This window comes from Rhinoderma darwinii, chromosome 7 (genome assembly GCF_050947455.1).
Source record: "Rhinoderma darwinii isolate aRhiDar2 chromosome 7, aRhiDar2.hap1, whole genome shotgun sequence".
Classification (NCBI taxonomy): Eukaryota; Metazoa; Chordata; class Amphibia; order Anura; family Rhinodermatidae; genus Rhinoderma; species Rhinoderma darwinii.
In genome coordinates, this window is record NC_134693.1 from 33609809 (window position 1) to 33632962 (window position 23154).

The 23154-nt window shown below is 44.0% G+C and overlaps 1 protein-coding gene across 3 annotated transcripts in view; it reads right to left on the reverse strand.

Moving 5' to 3' along the window:
- CEP350 (centrosomal protein 350) overlaps positions 1-23154 on the reverse strand; it is a 49496-nt gene that overhangs the window by 10891 nt on the left and 15451 nt on the right. For 2 of the 3 annotated variants that reach the window (XM_075833140.1, XM_075833139.1), the window contains exons 10-30: positions 20955-21577; positions 20721-20842; positions 16058-16977; positions 15830-15977; positions 15059-15198; positions 14761-14935; positions 14526-14656; positions 14221-14384; positions 13230-13340; positions 13017-13094; positions 11732-11826; positions 11546-11623; positions 11306-11460; positions 11058-11206; positions 10782-10966; positions 7958-8045; positions 7711-7857; positions 7431-7588; positions 6739-6861; positions 6316-6509; positions 5458-5651 (exon numbers count right to left, since the gene is read on the reverse strand). In XM_075833140.1, coding sequence (XP_075689255.1) covers positions 5458-5651; positions 6316-6509; positions 6739-6861; positions 7431-7588; positions 7711-7857; positions 7958-8045; positions 10782-10966; positions 11058-11206; positions 11306-11460; positions 11546-11623; positions 11732-11826; positions 13017-13094; positions 13230-13340; positions 14221-14384; positions 14526-14656; positions 14761-14935; positions 15059-15198; positions 15830-15977; positions 16058-16977; positions 20721-20842; positions 20955-21577 — 4178 coding nt within the window. The remainder of the gene's footprint in view (positions 1-5457; positions 5652-6315; positions 6510-6738; positions 6862-7430; positions 7589-7710; positions 7858-7957; positions 8046-10781; positions 10967-11057; positions 11207-11305; positions 11461-11545; positions 11624-11731; positions 11827-13016; positions 13095-13229; positions 13341-14220; positions 14385-14525; positions 14657-14760; positions 14936-15058; positions 15199-15829; positions 15978-16057; positions 16978-20720; positions 20843-20954; positions 21578-23154) is intronic. The other variant, XM_075833141.1, reaches the window with a different exon arrangement.

A 23154-nucleotide genomic window follows, 5' to 3' on the forward strand; every position in this document is an offset into this window, starting at 1 on the left:
AGATATACTGCTGTTACGTAATGACTTACAGAAAGTGGCAGAAAGAACCACAGTTATTGAGGGGAGAGTGTCTGAAGTGGAGGATGTTCTGCCGGAGCTCAGGCGGGATGTGCAGTCTCAGTCCTTGGCGGTGGTGGCCCTGCAGGCTAAGGCGGATGATTTAGAGAATCGGCTACGCAGAAACAACGTGCGTTTGGTTGGAGTGCCGGAAAAAACGGAGGGCAATAACTCGGATGAGTTCTTTGAAAAATGGCTGCTGGAGCAGTTTGGCCGGGATGAATTGTCTCCTTTATATGCCGTTGAAAGAGCGCACAGAGTGCCTACCAGACCGGGACCACCGGGGAGGCCCCTGAGGCCGGTCTTAGTGAAGCTGTTGCACTACAAGGACAGAGATAAGATCCTGAGGAAGGCAAGGGAACGGCAGGATATCTCCATCAATGGCGCCAAAATATCCTTTTATCCGGATTTCTCCGCGGAGGTGAAGAAGAAGCGGCTGCAATATTGGGATGTAAAGAAACGTCTGAGGAACTTGTCCATACCATATTCCATGATGTATCCGGCCAAATTGCGGGTGGTTGCTTTTGGGACTGCTTCATTCTTTGAGAACCCCAGAGAGGCTGCAAGATGGCTGGATAGCAATGAGGCACGGTTGCGGAGACCGGCTGGAGAAGAGGATGCGTGAAAGCCCGCCTGGGCGGTGAAGTCTGGAGCCATGTTGGCGTTTATGGGACTGTAGCATATTATATGTTATTATGCAGGTCTCCGAAGTGTGTGAACACCCTTGTCTGAAACACAGCAGGGTGGTATCCTTTTAACAAAAATGGCCGCACCTGACGGCAATGTTATCGAGGGAATGTTACTGGGTACCTAATGTATCTGTAAACTCTGCTGATTGTGTGGGAATGTTTAATACATGCGAATAGCAGTGGGAGCCAGCGCTCACTGGAAGTGGTGAGACAGTTAAACGGTTCAAAGAGAGATGCCAATAGGGCATGTTAAAGGTTCGCACTATGGTGCGTTTCTGCTGGATAGGAGAGACAGTACATGTCGCTCTGACCCTTTTCGGAGGGGAGGTTTTGTTGGGGGGGGAGGGGAGGAGGGAGGGAACGCACGGCCTAATATCTTGACTGGAGCAGGTTGGAGGAGTAACAGATTTCTTAAAAATATGACGCCTGATGGGATCGGTTAAATGTCTATCCTGGAACGTCCGGGGAATACGGGAAGCTAGGAAACGGCAGGCAATCTTTAACTGGGTTAAACAACAAAATGCCCTGATAGTGGGGCTGCAAGAAACGCATCTGACTGGAGAGTCTGTATCCTTATTGCAGAGAGTGTGGATCGCACATGGGTTTCACTCTTTTCATACGACTTATTCCAGGGGGGTGAGTCTGTTGATACACAGGAGTCTCCCCTTTGTCTGTCATTCATCCTTTTCTGATGAGGAGGGGAGGTATGTGGGAGTGCATTGTACTATATATCACTGGGAGTGTATTCTGGTAGTGCTGTATATCCCTCCGCCATATTCTAGCACTGTACTGAAACGAGTTACGGAGAAACTCTCCAGGTGGCCTGAGGTACCGCTAATTGTGATGGGGGATTTTAATGCTGTGATGTCTGAAGGGTTGGACAGGTTTCATAGAGGAGGAGGAGGGCAAAGAAGAGATCTGACCGCCTTTGGAAGATTAATGGAGGAATTGGGTCTGCGGGATATTTGGAGAGATAAACATCCAGGGGTGAGGCAGTACTCGTGTGCATCATCCACATTTCAGTCACTTTCCCGAATAGACATGGTAGCATGCTCAGCTTCAGCGGTGCCGTACATAGCGCAAATAGAGTACCTACAGAGGGCGTTGTCAGACCACTCTCCGATGGCGGTGACGCTGGAAGTGGGTGTAAGGCATATCAGGAACCCCGGGAATTGGAAGCTGAATGCGTTTTGGTTAAGATTAATGGATGGTGAGGAAATACGGAACCTGATAAAAGAATATTTTAATCTTAATACTGAGTCGGTGCCGCGGGGAGTGTTGTGGGATGCCATGAAAGCCTGGCTGAGAGGAGTATTCATTCACAATATTAAACGAATTAAAACTAAATCCAGGCAGTTGGGAGAAAGTTTAGAGGAGCGGGTGACAGAAACAGAAGGGAGACATGTAGAAGAGGGGTCCGAGGAGACACTCAGACATTGGGTGGAGGCGCAGACGCTGTTAAAAAATCACCAACTAACAATGGCGGATAATAAACGACTATTCCTTAAACAGCAATATTATGAGGAAGGGGAAATGGCGGGGAGATTACTAGCTAGGATGGCAAAACCGCATGGGGGCAATAATTTCATTCATGGCCTCAGGGGGGAGGGGGGGAGGGTGGAGACAGACACGGGGCAAATCCTGCAAATATTCCAGCGGTTTTATACTGACCTATATACTTCCAAAGTGCATTACAACACACAGCAATTGGACGAGTACCTGGGAAACATTAATTTGCCTACCTTGGGCCGGGAGGACCGTGAAAGTTTGGAGACCCCTATTTCACTAGAGGAGTTGGAACAGGCGATAAGAGATATGGCAAATGAGAAAAATCCGGGTCCAGATGGGTTACCGGGGGAAATTTATAAGGAATATGGGTCGGAACTAGCGCTAGAATATTTGAGTACTTTGCAGGATAGTTTTGACAGAGGTAAATTACCAGACTCCCTATATGAGGCTACGATAGTGGTTCTCCCAAAAGAGGGGAAAGACAGCCAACTACCGGAGTCCTACAGACCAATATCCTTGTTGACATCGGATGTCAAGATCTTGGCAAAGATATTGGCGCTGCGGCTCAATAGGGTGGTACAGCATGTTGTGCATGAAGACCAATCGGGGTTCATGCCCTCCAAATCGACAGCGGTCAATCTCAGGCGGCTGTTTTTAAATCTTCAGGCGGCACCGGATGAGCAAGGAGGAAGGGCGGTGCTAACGTTAGATGCTGCAAAAGCGTTCGACTGCGTAGAATGGGGGTATTTATGGCGGGTAATAGAAAAGATGGGATTCGGCCCTAACTTCGTAAAGTGGGTACAGTTGCTGTATGTGGCCCCTACAGCCCGCATACGGGTGAATGGTACAATGTCTGAGAAATTTTCACTGGCCCGGGGTACACGACAGGGGTGTCCACTTTCACCATTACTATTCGCCTTGGCGGTAGAGCCATTGGCGTGCCTCATAAGACAGGAGGAACGTATAAGAGGCTTGCAATATGGGGAAATGGAGGAAAAAATCTCATTATATGCAGACGACATTTTAATATATATGACGGACACGGAGAATACACTGCAGGTAGTAATGGATACGATCACAAGGTTTGGGGAGTTCTCGGGATTAAATATTAACTGGACCAAGTCTGCTTTGATGCCACTTGATACAGTGAATATTGTAGATACTGGAGGGGGGATCCGGATTCCGATAGTTTCTGAATTTACGTATCTAGGGGTTAAGGTGACAGCTAGGGTCCAAGACTATATGTCTTTGAATGTCTCACCACTGCTGCTTAAAGTGAAACAAAAGGTGGATGCCTGGAACAGGCTCTCGCTCTCTGCTCTGGGGAGGACTAACTTAATCAAGATGATCCTTATGCCTCAAGTTTTATACATTCTTCATAACTCCCCAGTATGGATACCTAAGCAATGGTTCAGACGATTGCACAATCTCTTTCGGGATCTGGTATGGAAAAAAGGGGTTCCAAGGATTAAATTAGAGAAATTGCAATTGCCCAAAGATGAAGGGGGGGTCGCGCTGCCAAATGCCTGGATATATTACCTGGCTGCCCAGAGCCAACAATTTAAGGGATGGGAGGACACAGAGACTTGGGGTGCCAGTGCACGTTTATTGTCATACATGGGGGGAGGACATAATCCACTAGAGAGTCTGGAAGCGCATACCTTTAAGAGATTGGCGAGTGCTAAACCAACGTTACTCCTGATACATAAAGTATGGTGGCAATGCAAACAGATCCTGGGAGTGGGAATGTGCACCAAATATACTCCCCTATGGCATAATCCGGTCCTGTGGGAATTATACCAATTAGAGGGCATGCAAAAATGGGAGTTGGCAGGGGTTAGACGAATACAACACTTATATGATGATAACGGGCTGAGATCATTTCAGCAGTTGAAGGACCTATTTCCACTAGAGAACAATATGTTTTATCAATATTTGCAGATCCGTCATGCCCTACAGGCGCAGGCGCAGGTAGTGGACCTGACGGTCTGTGCTCTCGGGGTCCTGGAGTATGCGGGAAGGGCTGACACGACCAAAGGCCTGATCTCAATGGCGTACAGGAGCTTGCTGTCCAAACACCTGGGAAATCCAATGATGCTGGTAAAAGCGAAATGGGAACGGGATGTTGGTCCATTGACTGAGGAGGAGTGGGAGGAGATATTAGCATCTACATGTCACTTATCACTCAGTCTGGCGCAGAGGAGATCACAACTCTTCCTGATACACAGAGTGTATCGAACCCCGTGGGTATTAAAGCAGATGGGTATTAGAGCGGATGCTAAATGTCCTAGGTGCACGGAAGAGAAAGCGGATATACTGCATATGTTTTGGTCATGTGAGGCTCTGAGGACCCTATGGGGGGAAGTATTGGATCTGATAAAACAGGTGTATGGTCGGGAATTGGCGGCAGACCCTAAAGTTATGTTGTTGGGAGTAGTGGGAGAAATGGAGAGTGACAGAATGGCAAACCTGGCAATTGCCAAGATATTATATCAAACAAGGAAATGCATTGCTAAACACTGGCTGGATGAGGAGCCACCAGGGATGAGGGAAATTGTAGGAATGGTGAACTATAATATCCTGATGGAGCATAAGATATTTTCTAAAAGGGGCACGGAAAAAAAATTTGAGAAACAATGGAGCAGATGGATGGCTTGTCCTGAGGTGCTGTCACCTGAACTAAACAGAATAAGGGCGAGAGTTGTCTGAGGAACTGGAGATGGTAGAGTCTGGAGCAAAAAGGGGTGGTGGGGAAACTTGATAAGAGAAATGTGCTCTGGCCAGGATTGGTACTAGAAACAAAGGGCAGAGATATGGAGGGGGGCCGTGCGGGGAGGGGGGTAAGGGGGGAAGTTGGGGATTTTCTGATATGCTGTCATTATTGTATACGATGCTGGAAAATTGTAATGTGAATGTTACTATGTTATTTCTTTTATGTGTTCGTATCAATAAAATTGGTTTGATTTAAAAAAAATAAAGTTATACAGCGTCACTAGCATTTGGGTGTTGAGGGGCCTGATCAGCCGAGCTACTGCTCTATAGGAAGATATACGTTCTGGATTTATTCTCTATTTGTGGAGACACAGTCTGTGTCTGTGTCTGTGTGGGGTAAACCATTAGTTTTCTCTTTGTAGGGATGAAACACACGTGCTACTTTCCATATGGACAGACCGGGTTTAGAACACTAGTATAAAGTATGTACCATTTTGCTGGGTCCAGATATAGCCAAATCTTCCGAGATGCTGCAGTGCTCCCCACTCTGCTCATGAATTTGTTCAGCAATGGTTGATGGTTCATTGCTCTCCGAGGATAAATACTCCGGAGGAGCACTCAACGAGGTCCGGGTCTGAATAGTGGGACTGTGTGGGGCTGAGGAGCCATCCCTGCTTCTATTGTCTGAGGATTAAAGGAAACGATTGATGAAGTTTTGCATTTAATATTACTTTAAAAATCATGTTCGGATATAAATTGGAAAGCAAATTGCTAATTCTTCCTTGGCATACGAATTCGAATGTTCCTACCGCTGCTAACTCTTGCACGTGCTGATAGAGTTGTATTGCTGAAAGAAAAAAAGACTGACCTGAGCCCTGACAATTGCTAGAAGTGGCAGCGACACTAGGAATACGCCATTCCATTTCAGCGCCTAACGGCTGTACTACGTTGGAGTCATCGAGAGTCACATCGGTTAGACCCTCACCGATTATACATTAATGACTTTTAAGAGACCTGTCTACACTGGAAACCTCCTGATATCACCGGAGTTCCTGAATGATCCTGCTTGAATCACTTTCTGGATACGATTACCTCAGCAAACTGTTATGAGGTGAATGCAAAATATAAAAGCTTTGTGTATGGCAATGTGCCAATACACTACCCAATGAGGATGGGGTTTCTTTATTCTATAAAGCATTTTCTTCTTGCCAGACTTCTCCGTCCATTAATGCAACCAAAGACAGACAGGTAAAATCACAGTACCATGGAAAAATATGTTTTCCAGAAAGCAGAGACATCATAAAATATCTTTATTTTAATGTGCTTGCAAACGTTCCACGGTTCTCACCTTCTATAACCGTTTGTGGATCCTCAGTACTCGGGCTCTTGGTTTTTACCCTTTGATTATCCCATGCAGCCAGGGCCTGCTTTTCAATTCGCCTAATTTCCAGCTCTTCAGCATCCAATCTCCTTTTCCATTCCAGAAGTTCCTGCGCATGCAACCTTCTCTGCACCAGCTGCTGTTCCCGCTTGGTCAAGAATCTGGGGATAAATTTAAATTAGACTCTGACCTTATTACAGCACAACTCACCCAGGAGAGGGAAGGATGAGGGGACAGCAAGCAGAGGAGGGAAGAGGAAAAAGACACAACACCGCATGCGCTGCTTTCACTAGCCCCACCCAACAGCACACGGTCATGCCCCCAGGATTCATCTTCATGATAGCACTTCCCTCCCCCCCTCACACGGTGCAGAGGGAGTGGTGCCGTTACCTGAGCAGATGGCGGCAGATATAGAGCTGGAATTTGGGGTGAAGTTTGGGAAAGCACACACTGAGAGAGGCCCAGTGCTGGGGCGTAAAGACAGAGAAGAAGCAGTGAACAGGGCAGATGTCTCTACAAGAAAAGGAGCGAGAGTTTACCAAGGAGACGAAAGAGTGAGACAGAGTAACAGAGTGGAACAGCCAAAAGAAGACCACAGTGGGGATCCTGGAGGATGTCAAGCAGAATGCAATTGAGAGAGCCAAGGAAGTTGCCAAAACAAATTTAGCTTATTGGGGATGGATATTGCTACTTTCTTACAAGGATATGGGGTCAGGTGTGACTAAATAACATCAGGAACATTATCATGATAAAAAGGGTACACATGAGAAAAGTCCAAGAGACCCCAAACATAAGAAGTAAATCAAATCAAAGCACTGGAGACACAACACGGAACAACAGGAGCGTCAGATAGAGACGAAGACCGACAAATGCAACACGAAGCTGTAAACTACAAACAACTGCGAAACGAGAAAGTGAATGGCTAAAATGTATAGAAATTAAATGCATAACTAAAAATGTCAGCTGCATAGCAGAGCACAAACAAGGAATGAATCCGACTTCATATTCTAATATATGATAAGTGACTAAAGAGATTATTCTAATGCACATTCTACAAAGTATGTAAATTAGAAAATAGTTACTTGGCATCCATGTGGCTATGCATTTTGCGGAGTTTCTGCATGATGCTGCTGGTTTCACTACCAGAAACGGACACTGGGGATGGACTGCGGCTCTCCGCATCGGAGGGATCATGGCTGGATAATGGAGTAGTCTGATTGTTCCCCTCGCTGGGTTGCTCCTGTGTAACATTAACATGCACATTTTTTCTATGTTTGATTCTTCAAAGTATATCAGCAAACAAATAAAATCACAGGAATAGCGGGGAAAAAGATATGAAAATATACTGGACAGAAAACTCACCAGCTGCCCACTTTCTGCTGACTTAAGTTTCTCCTGGAGCCTCAGGGTGCTGTTCTGGATCCGCTGAATCTCCTCCTGTTGCTTCAGGATAAGCTGTCTCTCTCTACGAGCTGCCTTATTTGCTTCCTGCAGACGTTTGATTTCTGCCTGAAGAGGACATTTGAAAAATTAAAAAAAATATGACATCAAGTAGAGAAACCACTATGACAATCAACTATGGCAGTCTACTAACCAACACCGGCCATACCTGTTCCTGCTGCAGTCTCAGCAAAAGACCACGCTGCCGCTTTCTCAGAGGGGGCATTTTATCATCCTCCCCTTTATCACGGAGACGTCTGCAAACACACAGAATTGTCAGGTGTCACATATAGAATTGGATTTTTGTACTCCATAAAATCCCTCTGTCGTTGAATTTATTGTGGGATATGGCACCATGGCTTAGGCCTTTGCCACTAGACTGCTAACATTAGATTGGAAAAAAAAAAGGGTTGGCCCAAGGCAGGCCATTCCCTTACCACTGACACGAAGATAAAGCAGTTTGTAAAAAAGCAGTAGAAGAAAGAAAACAGCACGTCTATAACCCTGGGAGAACATAAAAAAACAACCAAAACCAAAGACTCAGGCGCGGGGGGCGGTTGGGGGGGAAGGGAGGGACCTGTGCCCCTTATTGAATTTAAAAAAAAAATGGATTTTGCAGTGAGTACAAAAATCCAATTTTCTTGCTAATATCATTGGGGGACACAGCACCATGGGACATCCTAAAGAACTCCCAGAGGGTGGGCAAAAGAAGGAATCTACAGCACAACCCAACTAACGCAAAACAGCTTGGAGTACCTTGCGACCCCGGCTGGCGTCCGAGGAAGCCAGAGTATGAATTTGATAGAACTTTGGGAAAGTATGCACCAAAGTCCAGACAGCAGCCATACAAAATTGAGTGACCGAAGCTTGGTGTCGTACCGCCACCCACGATGCAACAACAGCCCTCATGGAGTTTGCAGTGACCGGAAAGAGAGGAAATTTGCCCTTGGATCAAAGAGACACAGAGAGGGAGAGAGAGCGAGAGATACGCAAGGTAGATGTGAACCGCTGTAACACATAAAGACTATGAAGTGTGTGCTCCTGCAGGTCGGACAGGCATGGGCAGATGCTAAGGAGGACAATGTCTTCATTAATGTGAAAGGCAGAGACCATCTGTGGTAAAAAAGAAAGGATGGGTTAGAACTATCACCAGGAAGGGAGACTGACATGGTAGCACCACCAGTTCCAAAATCCATCTCATGGCAGTTATGGGGAAGGCCACAGGGAATGCAACCTTAAAAGGAAAGAAGACAGAGCAAGATATCCCTGTATGGCTCGAAAGGGGAGGCCTGGGAGCTCCTAGTACCAGGTTGAGATCCCAGGGCCCAGAGGGATGCCGAAAAAGAAGGACAGCATGAGCCACACTCTGCAAGAATGGAAGGCCAGCATTCGCTGTAAGAGCATAGAGAGGGCCGAGACCTGGCCCTTTAGGGAAACCAGGCCCTGATCCAAACCAGACTGAAGGATAGACAGAATCCTAGTAGTGAAACATACTAAGGGATGGAAACTGTGTTGCTGACACCAATGTAAAAAGACCTTCCATGTACAGTGGTACACCTTTGCCACGGAGGCTTCTTGGTTTAACATCGTCTGGATGACCGGCTCAGGAAGAACACGGAATCTCAGAGCCTTGGCTTCAGACAGACAATTAAACGATGCTGAGGTAAAGTTGGGTGGAATAGCGGACCTTGGGAAAGGAGGTTGTAATGCACCATGGGGCGTTCTCAAGTTGATTGACGATGATGGCGTACCAGGCCTGGCGAGGTTAGTCTGGGGCTACCAGGATGGCTGGAATGCCTTATGTCTTGACCCAATGCAGAGCTCTGGCAGTAGCCGAAAAGGAGGCAAACGATACAAAATGGTGTATGGAGTAACCAGGGCTCCCTATGGAGTAACCAGGGCTCCCTATGGAGTAACCAGGACTTCAACAGCAAGAGCATCTCCTGACAAACCCATAGGGGCAGGAGGATCGATTTGTCCAGGAAATTCTGGGATTTGTTCCAGTGAGGATTGTCCTCTGAAAAGGCATTGTGTGAAATTTGGCATAGGAGAGGCCTTGAAAGCCGACACCATCTTGCACAGCACGTTCATGCAGAAGCAAATGGAAATTAGAGCCTCCTGGTGAAGGAGAACCACCCCGGCCTGGATGACCTTGATCTTGTTTACTGGGAAGAGAACCCCGGCCGTCATGGTGCTGAAAATCATACCCAGGAACACCATGCACTGGGCTGGCACCAGAGACGACTTCTCTTTGTCAGCTTAGGGATTATAAGAGGAAAGGGGAAAAAAATGGGGAAACATTTTTTTTGTATCTCGATGGCTACAATATGGCTATGTCGTTAAGTAATAAAAAAAAAAAAAAGATGAGGGCTTGAAATAATAAAGAAGTTCAGCAGACCTAAGAAGCAGGTCATGTCTGCCTTCTACGCCACACCAGGCCAAAACTGATTAGTTCAGTGTCTATGAGAAGGGTACGGCCCACCTAGGTGGAGCTCACACTCCTTTTCCTACCTGGTGTCAGCCTCCTAGTGGCAAGGGCTCATACCCACGGTGCTGTGTTCCACAATATCATCACCAAAAATATCATCATATGGTTGTAAAGTTCAAAATTTATAAAACAAGAAACAGATGCATTAACATTAGGCCACAGAAAAGCAAACCGTATAAGGTGAGGGCAGAAGCGCTCCTAATATATGTGGTCATCACTATATGGGCTCGAGGATGTCCTATGATGACATCCTCTTTCTATATGTCATATTAAAGTATATAAATGTCCTTTATTAGCCAAAGGGGAAAGCTGCTGGAATAAGCGACTTCAGCGCTAGAAGACTCGTTGCCACCACGTTTTACTTGTTTGCTCATCAACTAGATATTACATTTTGCTTGCAGCATCACTGCGGGTGAGGTGTTACTACCCCAACACGGTTAGTGAATCAAAAGGTTCTTCTAATGGTTTTCATTTCCACGGACGTATCTTGAATGCTCATTTCTACCTCTTCTGGTGTTCCAGCCATGCAAGTTCAGCTTTTGTCTTGTCTTTAAGTGCTTTTTGACGCAGCCGAAGAAGAGCAGCTTGGTGGGCTGAGCGCATCTCCCCTTCCTGCATGTACTGGCGAACCATCTCCATGGTGAACTTCCAGAAACTGTCTTGTCCACTGGAAAAAGGACCACTAATCTCCTGTGTGTGAGACAGATCTACATTAAAGGACCGGAAAAAACAAACAACAAAGTGCAAGCATTAATGTTCTTTAGTAGTCACTCCGCTTTACCTTTTCAGGAGTACTTTCTTCATCAGATTCATGTCGGCGGCTCCGCTGTCTTTCCAAACTACCCCGTCGGTGGGACTCGGAGGGGAGCAGGGAACGGAATGATAATTCTGCAATGCCCTCTTCATTTCTAGGTTCTACAGAGCTTGCACCTTGGAGAGGAAGAGTCTCATTAATATTGGTCACAAACCTGAGCATCTCTAGACCGTTCTTAAAAATATTTTTCCAAGCTCTGAATAAACTATACGAACCTTTCTCATCAATTGACAAGCTGGTGTCTCCCCCCTTTGTTGCACTTCTTTCTGGAGTTGTCAAGTCCTCAGAGATGCTCTCCTCCAGTGTCCTGTGACTTGCGGTTTCTTCTTTGATCGATGATGCTGGTTGACTGTCCTGCTCGCTACTGCTGCTGCAAAATACCAAACAATGGCAAGAATTGAACCTCAGTATACAGAAGATAATTTGCCCGTAACCCCATATTTATCACACCATACCTGTGTGATCGCTCTATGAAACTGGATACGCTGCTGGGAGGTAGGGAAGATGGAGAGGCAGAACGAGACCCTTTTTTCCTGCATAAAAAAACAGAGTGTGACAAACAAGTCTCTAAATTTCTGTCACCTACAATTATTGTAAGGGAGGGGGGGGGGGGGGGGGGAGAGCACAACAACATGAAATACCTAGTCCCATGGGAACGCTGGCGTTTTTGCAGGTCTGAAGTAGATGTAACCGCCTGATCTGAGCTGACTGGAGATAAGTAACCACGGTCCGGCTCCTAACAAGTGAAAAAATGAAACAGTAATTTAGGTGCACTCGACCATGGTTCCTAGAATGCTACGCTAATGTGATTAAAAACCGCGCCGAAATGCAGTTTTACCACAAATTGTCACGGTTTTCAAATAGATTAATGGCTGCGCAGTTTTGCAGGTGAAACTGCGGTGAATATGCAAAATGGCGCAGCCATTAACAATCAGTTTGAAAACCGTGCGGATGACGGAATAGTTTGCGAATGCTTATAAAATTGTTAATTAAGGGTCTATTCATTAATGGACTCCTGATTTTGCAGTTAAACAGCAGTCTTACCCGCAAAACCGCGCAGCCATTCTCAATTTGAAAACTGCGCCTCACTCATAACATATTGTAATAAAAAAACAAACTACTTTTAAACCTGGTGGGATTATTTATTATCACATTTAAAAGGAACAGCAAGCTGTGGTAAGTAGCAAAGTGCAGACTCGGTCGGGTAGCGTTTATGTGCAATTTTTGCACAGTCTGTATTTTGTTTTGCGGTGGTCTGGTGGGGGTTGCAACTTGGCCGTACCGTGTGAACGCAGCCTAATGACAGTGTTACGCGTGTTTCTAGGTTCGAGCATAGTAATTACGCGGTGTTTCAAAAGGAGGTGTTTTTTAAATTTCTAACTATAGGCTACGAGTAAGAGCGGAGATCAGCTCCAAACACGTAAACCGGTTTCATATTTTTGGACACAATAAGATGTTCCTCGTCTTCTTAAGGCTTTACAATAAACTGTGGATTTTTATTCTTGCGGAGGCCCAGACGCCATTTAGCTTTCTGTTTCTTTGAAAATGAACAGCTTCTAGTTTACATCTTGGGATTGGAAAGTTTAGATGACATTATGCTCATCATACACTCTATGAGCACTATGGGAAATGCTGAAATATTAAAAACATTGGTTTTAATCTTTATTGCTATGTAAACAAGGCTGTTTTTCATGCTAAATAAAAGGAGTCTCTGATAGGAGGCTAGAGGAGAAAAACACAGCACAGTTCAGTGCGCCACTTACATTTACCTCCCATCACCAGATAAGATTTAGGGGGTTCATTTACTTATTAATTACGTAATGAAGGAAGCTGCAAAGAAGCAGGATCCGCCAACAGCATGGAGTCAAACACGGAGTGTCTTTGCTAGAGTACAATCTAAACTAAGATAAGCCAGACGCTCCTCACCTCATGTAGTCTGTTTACATTTTGGGAGGCACACGACTCTATAGTCTTTTGGTAGCGTTGAAGCATTTCTGCTTGTGTCTGGAAGTAAAAAAAAACACATGGAATCAGTCAACACAAGACACTAATGATATTACTACAAATTGTAATCTGATCTGGTCTCAGCACAGAAAAAGTGTAAGCTTATGAACGGTCACCTATGACTTGTCATTTTACCTTTGCGGCGATCTGTCGGGCCTCCTCCAGCTGTCTCATACTTGCTTGCGCTTCTTGCTCAGCCTGCTGCCTCAATGCAGCCATATTTTGTTCATGACGTTGTTGTTGAGCCTATAAATACAATGCAGCACATTTTACAGACAGCCATGAGATTAATAACGTAAAGTAACTTTCTAAACAAGTTTTAGGAGGTCCATGTGCTACACCTGCTCAAGCCATGCAGCCAAAAACCGCATCAGATACCACAGCAATTCGCGTTAAAACAGTGTGCAATGTGGTTCTTGGCCGTGCAGCTTACTACCGCCACACGGCTGCAATATGCATGGGCAACTTTAGAGCTCAGGAGCCTCTTTTTACAGGGAGTCTCGGCTCACACACCTCCACAGGCAAAAACTTTTAGTAGGTCTCATAAAAAGAAAAATATAAAAGCTATAGGACTTCAAAACAAGATCATACTGCTAATCAGCAATCTAAATGTATTTGCTTTTACTACAGTAGGGTGGCCGGCTAACTGCCTTTTGGTAGCCAATACAGTAGTTGGCTGCCATTCAGAAGCATTGAGCATTGAGCCAGCCACATAGAAGTGGACTTAAAATAATCAGTTACTAGAGAGTAGTCACTTCTATGGCTTTGCCCATACAAATGCACATATAGTCCCCTTGCAGGAACTTACATTTGAGCATCCACTATGTCCCAATAGATGCCCCAACATCTCTGTCAGAAGGTTGAAAAGTCAAGAGCCACACAAAAGAGATCTGCATCTGACTCCTGAGCGGTGGCGTCCCTTATTCAATGGCGCTGGTCTCCAACCTGTGACTCTCCAGCGGTCATACAACTATAATCCTCTGCATGCAGCTCTATGGGCAGCCACTGTTCTATAGTGGTAACATGTGTACATCTCAAGCATGCAAGAAATATTTAAAACATTACTATAAAGAAAACTAGATTTTGTGAAGAGATTCAACTCAAAATGGCACCAACATTATTATACCTTCAGTATTTGTGCAAGTGAAACTGTTTCCTGTTGTGCCAAAGAAATCCCACGGACACGCTCAACATCACACAGCTGCCGTACAGATTCTTCCATGGCACCAAGATAGTTCAGTTCAGCAGACAGACGTTGGTGTAACCCAGCGGGAGAAAATCGCATAGCACCTACAATACACAGACAAAAAATAAATAAATACGTTTTTCTTAAAAAGTCCTATGTCTATGGAGTTCAAGCCCAGATCTATTTATACAAATTACATTTTTTATCATAAGGATCACTTGTATAAATATGAATAATCTGCATACCTTGCCCAGCCTCTGCTGAAACTGGTGCTTCTGATGCTATTTGCAGTCCTGATGGGGGTGGTACTTGCCCCCCGACATCCTTAAATCTGGACTGCTGACTCCTTATATCTTTTCCAGCGTCTGACATGAGGCTGATCCGCACAAGGATGTGTGGGGTAGAGGAAATATTTCATAATTACAAGATGCAGAGTCATAATTCAATTGCATTTCAAATCAACCAATACAAGTGTCTTACCTTGTGACAGAACGTGAAGAAACATCGGCCATTGTGCTGTCAGAGTCCGAGCCTGCTGATCGCTCCTTACTAGCAGACAAAATCGGAGATGTTGGTTTGCTTTTGTTTTCGGAACCAGAGGAGTTTTGCTCTACTTTCACAGAGAGCGGAGAGCTGTTACTCTGCCAAACCTTTCCTACACCGGAAAATGGAGGAGAATTCCTTCACATACAAGAAACAAAAGTTCCTCAACTGTGGTAGATCTGTCCATTTAGATGGCTTTCACAGGACACCACAGAAGACCACATGGAAATCTTACGTTTTGTGCTGCCTCTCTGGGATGAGGCAGATAAAGGAGATGAAGCAGCAGAGGGAGTGTGTGAAGAACGTGGTGAGGAGTCACTTCTAGATCTGACAGGAGGTAGTTCTTCCTTGGCGCTGTAAGCACTGGTATCGTCACTGTGGAATAAAAGAACCACGCAGTAGTTCACATACATTTTATAAATCCATGGATGCTTTGAATGGAAAGAATAAATAGACTTTACTGCTATGCTGCAATGAGACGCGCTGACTTGTTCAAAGACTTAAACAGTAAAAAGGTACGTCAAGGGAGAGAGTCCTCACCATAAAATCCTGTTCTAGTCAAGTCCATTGTGCGGACACAAACCCTGGGTATATGCTGTTGCCACCTGGAGGCTTATCACTAAGGGCATGTTCATATGGCTTATTTACAGCGATATTCCCATTAGTTTTAATATAGCAGCACTCATCAAGGGCATAGACTCAGGACCATTTCAGGTGCCTAATAACCGTAAATTAGGACATTTCCAAGTATTTTAACCAAAACGCCTCCAAACCAGATGTAGAGCTCCTGGCGCTTCATCTAAACATTAAAAAATAATTTATAAGAAACTACTTTCTCTAGAACAAAGCCCCCCCCCCCCCCCCCATTTAATCTGAGAAAAATGCAGGTGGGGAACGAACCACCTATAAGAAATGTATGGCATATCCTGTGGATAATTCTCTGTGATGGAAATACCCATTTATGCTTCAAGGCGATCTTTATAATGAAAAATTAAATAAAAATAACCTTTGATGAGCATCTTTCTGGGAATCAGTTGCCGACTCACTAACATGGGAGGACACAAAGTCATCAGCATAGGAGAGACTGTTCGTAGGACTGCCGGCTGAGGATACAGGTTGGAAATCGGTCTCATTTCCTTCACATCCATTAAGATCTGCAAGAGACAAATATTTCAATATGTGTTTTGTAAGAAAATGGATAATGCTTCCACAAACCATGTACCACCACGCTCACCGTGCCCATGTTGGTGGAACGTCCTGGTAAAGATGTTGATAACACTGTGAGGACTTCCTTTAGTCAGTTCTTCCCAAGTGCCCTGGAAATCAGATCTGGCATTGGAAGCCAGTGGTGGAAATTTCTCGGCTTCCCTCTGGAAATCAGCAAGTGGAGCAAAAGATCTGTAATCCTTGATGCAATACTCTTTATTTTTAAGAGTTTCTGCTGGTTGAAGACGTGTGGCATGTCTAGGTTGACTTTCTCCTTCGGAAAAACTGTCTTCGCTCAAAATGGGCCCTTCACTGATGGAGCTAGTACTGGAATTAGGGCTCGCTTTCTTCTGAGATCCGGAGAACATACCACCCTGTTCATGTTTTTGTGCAGATTGTTTTTTGTCTTCCTTGTCGTAATACCTCTCAAGTAAAGCAGATGTGTGAGCAGTTAATTCCTCCGGAAGCTTCCTGTATAGATGGCCGGCCCCAGGAAGTTCCTCCTGCGAAAAATGACTAGAACATGTGCTGAGCATTTTCTGAATCCTGTTCGAGAAGGCATCCACTCGGTTTTCTCTTTCTGGAGGACTGTCTGGTTTTACCCATGCGTTTTTTACCTGTGGTTTTGGGTCAGGTTCAGAAGACCAAGCTAATGGCAAGGTTAGTGAACCACCAGCCAACTTTTTAGCTTCATTCTCAATTCTAGAAGACAGAGACATTGCTGTTGCCTTTAGAGATTCTATACGATCCAAATTGCTCTTGAAATCCGCGGAGGTCTTAAACTGGACGTTCGTCTTCTGAGTCATTGGAAACATATTTACTGTATTTTTTCTTGGGTTGAGCAGAGATTCCAAGTCTTTCGGAAGGACCAGAAACGGAGATTGAGGTAATGGGCCCTTTGAGGTCAGCTTGTCTGGTTGAGGACAGTATGCCTCCATAAGGTCACTCCTGAAATTATAAAAACTTTACGATAAAGTATTACCAGATAATTGGTCATATTAAAATACTGCAACAAAAGAACAAATGTATATATAAAAAATGATCAATAAATATATTAGCCCTTGAGTTACTCTCTTTCCCGTATTCCTAAAAATGTCTGTTCAGCCGCTTCTAAGTTTTCCATGTTCCCCTCATGTTTTCCTAAATTGACAACAGAATATTCTGTCATTATAAAGTCATTACAGAGGTTGTCACCTATATTTCCTGTATATAGACTCTGCCAAGTATTCCAGAGTATCAATACATAACCAGGCAGATTTATCCTTCCAGGAGTCTGAAAACAATGGGTGACAACCCCAATACGGGGAGAAATTGCTACAATTTCCTGTTGTCAGTTTTTAGAAAACTACCAGTTAAGAATCAATTATAAATAAGAAGGAACCTAATGCTCCTTTCATGGCTTTTCATGATAGAAATTCATTTTAATAAAAGCGGTTCTAGGAACTTTACCGCAATGTTTAGAGCAACCTAAAAACAACCTCTTTAGAAAAGCTTAAAGCCGGCATAACCCTGTCCCTACATCACTGTATAACCAGCTGCTACCCCTCGTGAGCAGGGCCCCTTCTCCTTCGGTACCAGTGTCACTCAGTAAAAGCTCATGTTTAACTGGTTCCCGACCGCTGGCTGTATTTTTACGGCCAGCCGTCAGGGTCCTTAAAACCCGAGCCATAGACTTTTTACGGCTCGGGTTTTAACTTGCTGCCCGCGCGATCGGGCAGCTGAATGTCGGGTCTCCGGCTGTCAGTGACTGCCGGGGACCCTGAGGAGAGGATAGAAGCAGCTTTCGCTTTTTACACAGCGCTCAATGGTCACATGATCGCCGGGTGCCGTTACTTACAGACTGCTGCTGGGTCTTACAAGACCCAGCACAGTCTTATTAGTGACAATCGTCACTATGAGAGGGCTGATTTCCCCTGTAACTGGGGCTGCTGTGCAGCTCCAGTTACAGGGGAAAAACATGGTGTAAAAGAAAGAAAAAAAAATATATAAAGTTCCCCAAAGGTCTTTTTTGACCTTTGATGGACAGACCATAGTAATAAAATAATAGTAAAGTAAAGTGCAAAAATTTTTTTCATAATAAATACACATAAAATACCCACCCAAAAAAAAACTGTTCCCCCGCCAATCATTGTTGTAACGCTAGTGCTGACCCAATTACCCGAATATAGACATGTAATATATTAAAATTTACGGTAGACAATGACGATCACAAATAAAAGGTCTATTTTAGGGTAAAACTATGTTATTACCAAAAAAATATAGCTGAAACGTAAAAAAGCTTATTTTTTTACTATTATTTTCAAACTTTATGAATAAAAATTCTAAAATAGCAAAAAAGGTGTGTATAAAAACGCTAAAAAAAGAAACCTGCATTGTCTACGGAAAAAACATCGCAAAAATCACGTCGTTAGCCCAACAAATAAAAAAGTTATAGCCATTTAACGAACGCGTGCTAAAAATGGCTAAACGGTGTCTGGTCCTGAAGGCTCAAAATATCCCGGTCCTGAACTGGTTATTGTATTTATATGTCATGTATTTTAACACTATTTCATATGCACAGTGCCCTGTATGTTAATGTCACTATAAAATAATAAGGCTTTGTACATATTTGCATCAGAGCCTCTTATTGCCAAATTTCAGCAGATTTCACAGGAGGAAGAGTGCTGGACGCAGCGATATTCATCCTGTGAAAACGACGGCATCAACAGATCTGGCAGAGCATTGCGTCTTTCATTACAATTGGAAACCATGACTCAAGTGTGAACATACAGTGCCTTTGCGAAAGTATTCACCCCCTGGTGTTATTCCTGTTTGCATTACAATCTTGAATTAAAATAGATTTGAAATTTGATTTAATGTAATGGACCGAAAAAAAATGTCCAATTTGTTACATTAGATGAAAAAAAAACAAAAAAAAAAAACATAAAAATACCTTGCTTAAAAATAAAAAATAAACAAAAAAAAAAACAACCTAAGAAGTGTAAAGCTGGGAGTGCTTATGTATTCACCGCCTTGCCCATGAAACCACTAAATAAGGTCGTGTCAAACCAAGTAACTTGAGAAGTGCAAATAGTTGAATGAGGTCCTCCTGTGTGAGTCTTCGACACCACTAAGCGAGAAACATGAAGACCAAGGAGCTCTTCAAACAGGCCAGAGACAAAGATGTGGAGAAGTCTAGATCAGGGTTGGGTTATAAAATAAGATACCCCCACATCCCACAGAGCCCCAATAAATCCATTATAACAAAATGGAAAGAATATGGCACAACTACAAGCCGACTACCAAAACAGACAAGGACGGAATTAAACGAAGATTCAACAAAGACACCAAAGATAACACTGAAAAAGTTCCAAATATCCACAGTGGTGATGTAAAAATCTGTCCACAGGACTACTATAAGGCCCTGTTCACACCGTTTTTTGAAGGCAGATTCTACTGGAATTTTGAGGCAGATTTTGACCTGCCTACATTTTTTTGCCATGGTTTTCGCTGTGTTTTTCGTCCGCAGCTACGAAGCTAACGCAAACAAGATGCAGAAAAGCCCATGCAAAACGCTCCGAAACGAGCGCCGCAGTTTTTCTCTGCCTCATTGATTTCAATGGGAGGAGAGACGGAACCATGGCAAGAAAGGACATGCCGCTTTTTTTCCCCTGCAAGCAGCTAAAAGCCGCTCGGGGTAAAACAACGCCTCTGCCTCCCATTGAAATCAATGCGTGCCAATTTCGGTCGTTTTGTGGCGCTGATTCAGACGCGGTTTCCGCATCAAAATTAGCACCAAAAAGCTCGGCGTGAACAGGGCCTAAGTCTCACACGCCACAAAGTGGGGCTTTATGGAAGAGTGGCCAGCAAAATGTAGTTGCTTAAAGAAAAACATAAGAAAACATTATGAGTTCACCAAACAGAATGCGGCAGACTCTCCAAACACGTGGAAGGTTTCATGGTCCGATGAGACGAAAATTGAACATTTGGCCATCATGGGAAACGCTACGTGTGGTGCAACACCAACACTTCTTATCACCCCAAGAACACCATTACCACAGTGCAGAACGGAAGGCAGCATCACGCTGTGGGGATGTTTTGCATCGGCATCGACTGATAAATTAGTCAGGATTGAAGAAAAAAATGGATGGCCGTAAATACAGGGCAATTCTTGAGGAAAACCTTTCAGTCTGCAGAGTTTTGAAACTAGGACAGAGGTTCACTTTCCAGTGGGGCAATGACCCTAAACATACGACTAAAGTCACAGAGAGGTTTAAGCGAAAACATATAAATGTCTTGGAATGGCCTAGTCAAAGCCCAGGCCTCAATCCCATTGGGATTCTGTGGCATTCCTTGAAGACTTCTGTACACCAGCGCAACCCATCTAACTTGAAGGAGATAGAACAATTTTCCCTGGAAGAACGGGCAGAAATCGCAGTGTCTAGATGTGCTAAGCTAATAGAGACATAGCCCCAAGAGACCGGCATCTGTAATCGCAGCAAAAGTTGTTCTTATAAAAATAAGATGACGGCCTGCAGCACGAAAGGAACGCCAGCCTTTACCATCAGTTTAATATGAATGATTTGTCTAAATAGCTCTACCTCTTTTACCATTTCTATTAGATTGTTCTCTTGATTTTATACAAATTGAAAATACAAGGGTGATAAGCGCTAGAATTTTCAGTTTTTCACTCTGTACGTGTAAAGTCTCACCTGGGAAGAGGCTGTAGAGGCTCAGAGAGGGAGAGGTCACTGCTGGAAGAGGCACTAAGTGCTCTCTCCTGGCCCTTGTTCTCTTTGTCAGATTCACCAGACGGCTGATACAAAGGCTTAGACTTGAAAAAGGAAAAAAATATATTCGGTGTTTAAAGTTTGCAAGACTAAGGGTAAGGTCACAATACGCTTACTACACACAGGCATCAAGGCTCGCACACGAAGGGAATTTACCTGCTTCTCTTGTTCAGTCCCCGGAGGCCAAGTCTCACCCAGTAACAATTTGCTGTAAGTGTCCTGTGGCCGAGGTAAATGCAGATCCAAAGATTTGTTTGACACTTGCTCCGGAGTTTCTTTCTCGCTTTGCACAATTGTGCCATTTTTTGCTTTGCTGAAAGCCTCTCTTTGTTTCTGATAAAGCTCCTGCAGACGCTTGTTCTTCTGCTCCTCCGCCTGCTGCTGGGCCGCTTTCTGATCATTCTGCTTCTTTTTCCTTTCTTCCTGCTGCCGCATAATATACAGCCGGACCTGCTCGGTGTCATAATGTCTCCTTTTAGAAGAGCCGTGACTTTCCTCGGAAACCTGTCCCTTCTCAGGTTTCCTTTTGGTTGGACTGTGGCTTCTCTTTTGGGTTTGCTTTGCACGATCCAAGCCACTATCTAACTGCAGATCATCTAAAATGTCTCGGATTTCTAGTGGAAGGAAATCTTTCTTCACGTCTGTAGAATTATCCTGATGTTTTGGTTTCTCCGCAGAGTGGGAATTTTTGTTTTTGCTCGTTAAGCTACTAGCGCTGTCCATTTGGCTTCTCTCGGACTTTTGAGCATGACATGAAGGAGACCGGCTTGAGGAGCTTACTGTGTACAACAGAAATATTGAACATCAACAAATGGTTAGTAACAGAAATGGAACAAATGGGAAAAAACAAACAAAAAAAAAAAAACGGACGACGGCTAACGTCTAATGCATTCATTGGGATCGTCTATGTTAAGGCCCTTTTACACTGGCCAATTATCGGGCAAACAAGCGAACATAGAACGCTCATTCCCAATAATTGCGCGGTGTAAACAGAACAGCCAGCCAATGTACGAGCAATCGCTTGTTCATGAGCCGATCGTATAGTTTTAAATACTGAAAATATTATAGTCATCGGCAGCACGTCTCATTGTGTAAGCAGGGAGACGTGCTTCCGACATGATAATAATGTATGGGGACCCGCAATCGGAGTAACGAGCACTCGTCCCCACACTAACTACTTGTGAAAGGAGCAAACGGTCGGGCCGTGTAAAAGTACCTTTAACCCTTTAATGACCAGCCTATTTTAAACCTTAATGACATTTTTCCATCGTCGCATTCCAAGAGCTATAACCTTTTTATTTTTGCGTCGACATAGCTGTATAAGGTCTTGTTTTTTGCGGGACAAGTTGTATTTTTTAACAGCACCATTTTGGGGGACATATTATTTATTGATTAACTTTTGTTAACTTTTTTTTGGGGGGGGACTAGAAAAAAAAACTGAAATTTCGCCACTCTTTCTCGCATCTTAAATCTACGCCGTTTACCGTGTGATATAAATAACACAATAACTTTATTCAGCGGGTTGTTACGATTGCAACGATACCAAATTTGTATAGTTTTTATATGTTTTACTACTTTTACACAGTAAAAACGCTCTTTTTTCAAAATTATTTGTTTTTGTGTCTCCATGTTTGAAGAGCCGTAACGTTTTAATTTTTTTGCTGATGCGGTTGTGTGAGGGCTTTTTTTTTGCGGGAAGACTTGTAGTTTTTATTGGTACCATTTTGGAGTAGATGCGACTTTTTATCACATTTTTTTTAAGTCAGGATTCACAGAAAACAGCAATTTTTCCATCGTTTTTTTATTAAATTTTTTACGGCGTTCACCGTGCGGGTTAAATAATGTAATAGATTTATAGTCGGGGTCGTTACGGACGCGGCGATACCAAATATGTGTAACTTTTTTACTTTATTTTGTTTTTTTAATAGTAAAGCATTTTGTAAGGGGAAAAGCTGGGTTTTTCATTTTTTTTTAATTAACTTTATTAAAGTTTTTTTTTTACTTTTTTACTAGTCCCACAAAGGGACTTTAATATGCGATTCTCCGATCGCTATTATAATAAACTGCAATACTTTTGTATTGCAGTGTATTACTGCTTGTCCGTTTAAAACGGACAGGCATCTGCTAGGTCATGCCTCCGGCATGATCTAGCAGGCATTCCCCACAGGCAGACCTGGGGGCCTTTATTAGGCCCCTGGCTGCCATTAGAGACACAGATACTCGGCGATCGTATCGCCGGGTGTCGGTGGGAGAGGGAGCTCCCTCCCTCTCTCCAAAACCACTCAGATGCGGTGCTCGCTATTGTGCACCGCATCGGAGGGGTTAAACGGGTGAGATCGATACTTATATCGATCTC